We start from the raw sequence: 7,794 nt of genomic DNA, 5'->3' as shown, positions 1-7,794 counted from the left end.
CTTTTGATAATATGATAAAACAAATGTAATATTTATGCACCATATGTATCTTGTTTTCCTTTTTGTTTTCTTCATTTCCAGTTGGCATCACCAAGGACATGGACTGCATTCAAGAGATACCAATACACACTTTGTACCAGAATTGAACAATGAAGCACCATCAGATCCATCCCAGCAAAATGTCAGCTCTGACCAACTTCTCACTAATTATTGCTTGCCTATGGTGCCTACAGTTGTTTGTGCATGCAAAAGCAATTTAGTCTATGTATTCACATTTTTGATAATTTATCACTCCGCACTATCTCCCCACCACAATTTGCCATGTTATGATTTGTCTATTCTATAGCTATTAAATATTCTATGATATCATAATAAGCTTTGATATTTCTTTAACAATAATTGTCATATTTTTTCCTGTGAAAGATGTACATGTAACAGCTTTATTCCTCCTTCCAAATGTGATTTGATTTCTGTAGGACCGTTGCGTAGATATTACCGTTATATCGAAATGAAAGTACAATCACAAACATGCACATTTTGTAATAACAACTCAAATCATACAATGTACTTTTTTTTAGCCCTAAGACCTGAGTTATTAGAGATTCACTAATATTAGGAGGAAGTTGGCCTTCTGCTTTAAGCCATTTCCATCTGATGAATGTTTCAGAATGTTTTTCAATATAAACTGCATTGTGTACAATTTTCTCATGTTAAAATCGGTTTAACAATTGATTTAGATCAATATCTATTTAACCAAAGACATTTTGATTTGCACATTTAAAAATGTTCGAGGAAATGTAACCATTGTATTAAAGGACATGTTCATTATCAATGAATTTAAATCAATATCTATTTTACCACAGACATCTTGATCATTCTGTAAATTCAAAAATTTTTAATGAAATTTTACCATTGTATTTAAGGACATGTTCATTCCTTTTCTTTTCTTTTTGGATGGGATATATGGATTGATTTTGAAATAAATATTGCTGCATTTTAATGCAGCCTTGTCTCAAGACTCACTTCTTTGTTTTGTTTTGTTTTTCTCTTCTATGTACTGTGACCTCATATCGTGAGGAAATCATAATATTATGCACACTAAAATGTCAGCATATATAATTGGAAGTGAAATGATATTCATAGTACTACTTGAATATCATTTAAGTCTGTAGGACAATACACCTTTTATTATTTGTGTGAACAAGTACAATCCATGTTGTGTGTGTGGATGTTTCTGCGTAGAAAATTAATTTGCATCTGTTTCAGAGTCCTGAACGTATATACATGTATAATTATATAAAAAAAAAAACAATAATGTGAGACAGACGTGTGGCTAAGTAAATTTTTTGCATGTTATTTCTGATGAGCAAGCTGATAATTGAGTTTTACCCAACTGAATGATCATGAATTATCCCTGCCATGCATGTAAGCTATAAAAGAAAATCTTTATTCATGGGTTAAAATGTACAGTATTCATCATGGCAGCTTAGAAAGAATGAAAGTTAGGTCATTGCAGTCATGATTGCGGCATGAATTATCACAAAGAATAGCAAGGCTTGGATGTGTGATTTTGGTTTTTGTTTACAGTATTGGAGAGTGGGAGAGAGGGTTAAAGCGTTGCAAGGGAAAGAGAAGAGGTGGAGGAGAGCAGTGAGAAGATGAAATGAGAGGAAAAAGAAGAGGCAGGCTGCAATGGAAAAGCAATAATTTCATAGGCCCCACCTCTTTCACAATACATGTATAACCACTTTTTGCGTGATACAAATTAGATACAAACTGATCAAAGATAATGTGTCCTAAACATGGAGTGGGTTTTTTGATTGTTTGTTTGTCTGTTTGTTTGTTTGTTTTTTACATCAAAGGAACTCTCGTCTGATGCCTGAAGCGTAATTCATGTCAAAAAAACAAAACAAAACAAAACAAACAAACAAAAAATCTGCAGAGAAATCTCCCCCTCCCCTACCAGTGTTTCATCATGCATGCCAAAACTAGACCTTGGACATATTTGTACTACATCTTATGAAATTATGACACAGAATAGTTGCATTCACACAAAAAATATGCACGAAATCACTCGTTTTTACAGATAAATACCACGTAACCATGCATATCGCATAGACGCGCGTGTTATAAGAATAGGATACGTCGGTTCGGAGATCGCACTTTCGGTACGCGCGTTCAGCAAACTGACGTATCACCCCGATACGTCAGTTCGGATGACCGCGCGTACTGAGAGTGCGATCTCCGAACCGTCGTATACCTGTTTTTCGACTCTTCCTGTGCGGAGGCCTTTCTTTTTGTGAACGTAGCATTAGTTTTATTCATACATGATTTTAAATACATATATTATACGAATCGTCTGGAATTTGCCTTTCTTTTCATATAAAAAGATCGGGAATAAAAGCAAGAAATTTCTTTACACTAGACTTCAAAGGACCACCAAACTTCAAACGCGTTTTTCTCGAAAACGTGTTCTCGCACGCCGCTGACAGATACGACGGTTCGGATGGTCGCCGACGATGAGGCAGAAGCGCTATACCGACTGAGCTAACTTACCGCCCTTGGTGCTGGAATGAAGAATATGTTGATCTGAAAAATAAACTCATTTAGGAAGTGAGCGAAAAAAAAAGTAGAAAGAAGCTGTACTTCACCAGATAATTTATGGAGAATTTACCTCTCCGAATCCAAAGCAAGGACCAGGTCCTGTGCGATTCTACCGGTCTCTCGGAGAACGATGACCGGCATACCCATCTGTAGAGATCTCCGTGCCGTCTCCAGTGAGTTCTTCCCGCCATTAAGAAGTATGCACACGCTGAAATCTGAGTTGTCAGTGAATAATGAATAAAGATATGAAACATATATATATATATATATATATATATATATATATACGAGTTCGACGCACAAGTGGAACATCAATCACATTTTTGAATCAAATAATGGATTTGATAAAACTCTTATATGAGTACTATATAATTATATACCTCAACTGCGTGTCTTAGAAATGTGAGATGCTGGTTGTTTGGGATGGTTTTTTTTTTTTTTTAATTTCTTGCATAAGATATGCCGAGTGTCGTAAGGAAATATATAAAGCAAACTTCTCTGACGGGGAACGTATGAAATAGATTACAGTAACATCCGCGTCATCTATATTTTCTGGTGTAATACCCAGCAAATCTGTTGAAAATATCGAACTCGTAAAACTGTAAACACGTTCCAAACATATGACCAAGAATTGAGATGAATTGAAAAAAAAGAAAAAAATAATTGAGAAAGGAAACGCGAATCGTTATACGTACTGACTCTATTTTCTTCACACAGGACATTCAGCAGCTTGGCGCGTAGTTCATTGTCCCCCTCGACGTCGGTCTCACAGTTGTCGATCAAGATGAAGTGGGTGTGGTGTGGATCCAGAGAACACTTATTTGTCACTTGATACTCGAAGGGAACACCAGACTTATTAGAGTCCTGCAAGTCAGTTACAAACAAATTTGTCGCCAAAATGCTACGGACAAAATATTATACCTTTCTTTCCTTCCATATCCCAAAAGATTCGTTTAATGATGCAAGGCATTGCAAATGGCATGCCTGTGTATATCATAATCATAACAAATTACACGTGTAAGATATGAGTAGGCCTACATTTATATCGATGTTGCCACTGAATTTGCTTCCATGTTCCGTTATTTCTGAATACTTTGATAGTCCATGATTTACTGAAAACAATAGAGATGAATTGTACGACCTGAAGGAATTCAGGGTAACAAACTCATAACTCCCAGTATGAGCATGCGCTTAAAGAGGAAATCCACCCCAAAAATAAACAAATCTTAAAAGAAAGAGAAAATATGCCCTACAGAAGGATTGAAAAATGACATGAATCGCATAAGAAATAAGGAAGATATGACATTTTGAAATTTCACATTTTTTCGGAAAACATTTTTTGACCAGCTCTTGTGAATATTCAAATCAGCAAGTTGACGATGTCATGCTCTCACAATTTCTTATTCATTTCATATAAGGAAATGACAAGAATCTCGTATTTTAACTCTATAGATATAAAACTTGTCTTTACCACCCAAAATAAAAAGAACAAAATGTTAACATTGATATATCTCCGTATAGAAACATGTTTTTACTTGTATAAGCTAAATATAACAAATTTTCCGAATTTCATACAAAACAAACATGAAAAATTGTGAGGGCATGACATCATCAACTCGCTCATTTGAATATTGTATTCAACAAAAATTCTTCAGTCATAAAGAATATCGTAATTGTATAAGCACACAATCTTTTTTTTTTCAGTTATTTCCATCAGCTCAGGAATTGTTACATGAAAAAATGAAAAACTTTGAACATAGTCCTATTATTGGACATAATGGGAAATAAAGTAGGTTATTGGAGATGGAGGGGACTGATATAAGGCTTATCTTGTGCATATCAGTCTCCTCAGAAAGAAAACCTATACCAATAAGCAACTCTGGCTGCTAATAAAGAAAAAAAAAAAGGAGAACAAAAAGCGCCCTCGGAGTGCGCCGCATTCAGCATGTTCAGGAACACACAGAAGTATACAAAATGAGGGTAAGGAGAGGAGGACGAAAACATATAGTGATGGTGCAGTTTCGATCGAGATGGGGTTTGAGGTTTCCAACGTTTTTTTTTTTTTTTTTTTTGATGATTTTTTTTTTTTAGATAAGGACAAACATCTTATGAAATATGAAAAATGATATAATTCTAAGAGGAATTCAAAGTTTTTCTTTAATAAAAATTGGTTTGAAATGGCTGAGATATCCAGAACAAGCGCCTCTATAAGGTGTCTAACGTATAAAATGGTTCCTGCTGGTGAGGTATAGTCCGAGAACCACTCCAAGGTCCTCCCTTTGGTACCATAATGATTTAATTTATAGAGGAGTATACTGTGACTGATGGTATCGAAGAAAACACCAACTGTGTGAGAATGATTATCGATTACTTTGGAAAATTTGTCTATGAAAGTAATGATTACATGAGAAGTATTATGATTTTTACGACATCCAAACTGAAAAAAAAGAGAAAACTATGTATATCAATAACATTGATAATGATATAAATCTATAACCCCTGAGTGAAATACCTTTTCCAAGCATTCTTGAAAATGCATGTAGTAATGAAAATAGGTCTGTAATTAGGGCATACTGGTGTCTTCTTTGTTGCCCCATTTGTACAACATTGTAACAAAGTGATAACCTTCGAGATGTTCATTCTGTATTATTTTTTAAACTAAACGTGATTATACCATGATGCTCTGGACTTTTTTGTTTTAAGTTTCTAGTCATGTCTATTGATTCATTTCTAGAAACAGGTACAAAAATATAATGAATATAAGTTTTGGGAACCTAAAAAAATCCCTACGAAATATTCTTTCTTTTTTGAGGCACTAATCTTCTCGTTTAAATTCTGACTTATTTGAGAAAAATATGAATAGAATAAATTCGCAATTGGTCCTGTATATCATCAATATCCACATCATTATGTTTGATATTTGTATACACATGACTAAGAATTAGAATTAGAATTAAGTAATACAGGACAGTCTATCCATGTTTCTCATTTGCGCAAGAGGAGTGTGTATTACACGATACAAAAGTCACTGAATACTGATGATAAACAGATGAGTCATGGGTATGTATTGTATGAAACCATTCTTAGATATTGTGTTGTAAGCATAGACCTATACCATATTGTGCGCGACATGGAGCATGTTTACACGGTAAACAACGTCGCAATGCCTCAAAAAAAAAAATCTTCCTTTTCTTGTGTGTTCTTTGCAAAACCAGGGAGGTGAGATGAAAACACCGTATTTGGAACACCTTCATGCATGACGTTAATGCAATGTCAGATAATGGCATCAAGAATGAACTTTGGTGTTGCAAGGTATAGCCTATATGACATGATATTGTCAGTTTGAGATTGTGTCTATGCCTGGTAGTCTTGGGGACATAGAGATTGTAATTATGTTAAGCACAGCATAATGCTCCATAAACACAATTTATTGGATACAATGCTATTATGTATCATTATTGTCAATGTATTCATAGCAAATTGATTGTTTTGGAAATGTATCCAGTACCAACCATTGCCAACAAATGTCACTTATACCGTATTGCTTGACTATGAGTGAGGTGATATCGAGGTGATATGAAAAGTGAGATTGAGTTTGAGTTTGTTGTAAATGCTCGCATGGCATAGGATCATGTCTCGAATAATCCGATATCCTTCTGTGTTGCAAACGACAGTAATAAAGCAGCCCTGTACAAAACTAATAGCTGTTAAATGGTTCTGCTAACCTCAATGTGCTCTTTCAGTTCCTTATGATGGGCCAGATTACGCAGGGTAGATATGCCGATGGCCACCACATTTCGAGGAGTGTCTGTCCCGTAGTCTCGTACCGCCTCGCCAACGTATTTCATCACTCCAGCGTGCAAGCCGCCAGAAATAATCCATGCATCTGCAATAGGCACATGCAGAAATGAATGTTTAGAAACAAATTATTGTCTCCATAAACCCTTCGGATAGCTGTTGGAGCTGTAAAAAGAAACAGTGCTATCAGCACAATAATGGAGTACGAACAGTAACGTTTATGATTGTTATGAGTTGTTACATTTATCCCTTATAGAGGTATCCAGTGGTGGATCCAGAGGGGGACTCAACCGGCGCACGCCCGCCCTTTTTTCGTAAAAAGAAATATATATATATATATATATATATATATATATATATATATATAAAATGAAAAATGAAATGAAACCCGGAAGTTGCACCAGAAATAGTTGCCCCCCCTTTTTTTTACAGAATTCCTGGATCCGCCTCTGGTATCTATACATTGCACTGTATTACAATAGGTGACGGTAATGGTTTCAGCAGTAACAATTGACGAAGTCGTTTACAGCTGTTAGTAACAGAAAATACATATTATAGTGTCTGTGACGTCCTTGATGAGTATAGCAACTGTTATTTATCAGCAACATTTGATGGTAGAGGTAGCAGTAGAAGCAGAATAAGTCACACGGTACTTAACACAGGAATAGCTCTGTATGACCCTTTCGAATTTTTCATATATGACGTATGCTTTGTATCTTATTTTGCTCGATGAAAAGACAGAAGAGGATACTTGTGAGCTGGCTTTTAAAAGTTGAAATTACAGCGGTTTAGTAGTATACTGAATGGACATTTTTTGGACAATGTACTAAAAATGTTGAAGGGTCAGAAAGTTATTATGCATTCAAAAAATCTATAGATTTAATAATTTCACTCTGTTTCAACGGACAGAATAGCAATTCATTTGTAATCTAAAACAAAATAATATCAGAATAGTCTTTATAAATGAAACTGGAGAAAAAGACTTTAAAAATCCACATCTTTTACGTGGCTCCATGTTGACTTACTGGTACTGAGAGATGTTTTGATGAGTCCCTTCTTAAACGAATCCTTCATGTAATCCAGAAAGGGAAAGTCCACGGCACCGCCAGTGACCATCATCAGCAGACACGGCCTTTTCAGCCCCCACTTTCGCCGCATAAAGGTCTTTAGAGCTCCCGGGTCTGTTGAGTCTTTCACAATCACAACCTGAAAGAAATGGACCAGGCTTTGTCATCTTCCTCTATTAAAATAATTCTCTCTTTTCAATCTATATGGCGATAAGAATCTGAATTACTTCAGGGAACAGAGAAAGACTTCCAGGGGTGCAACGCATAATTCTGGAGTGCACAATACAGTGGACTCCCGTTTTAACGAAGTCCTCGGGACCGGCAG

At 35.6% G+C, this 7,794-nt stretch overlaps 1 protein-coding gene across 1 annotated transcript; it reads right to left on the bottom strand.

Annotated features, from left to right (window-relative positions):
* Window positions 1-2,670: 2,670 nt before the first annotated feature.
* Window positions 2,671-7,560, bottom strand: LOC139736832 (transient receptor potential cation channel subfamily M member 2-like). Its single transcript, XM_071647495.1, has 4 exons — window positions 7,428-7,560; window positions 6,330-6,490; window positions 3,300-3,468; window positions 2,671-2,819 (listed from the first exon to the last, which is right to left on the bottom strand). The coding sequence occupies exons 1-4, from the start codon at window positions 7,558-7,560 to the stop codon at window positions 2,671-2,673; spliced, it is 612 nt and encodes a 203-aa protein (XP_071503596.1).
* Between the last annotated feature and the right edge of the window lie 234 nt (window positions 7,561-7,794).

Source organism: Diadema antillarum, unplaced genomic scaffold, assembly GCF_040938485.1.
Source record: "Diadema antillarum isolate AM-2024a unplaced genomic scaffold, OU_Dant_1.0 seq00000665_RagTag, whole genome shotgun sequence".
In the NCBI taxonomy this organism is placed as follows: Eukaryota; Metazoa; Echinodermata; class Echinoidea; order Diadematoida; family Diadematidae; genus Diadema; species Diadema antillarum.
This window is presented reverse-complemented; position numbering and strand designations above follow the sequence as displayed.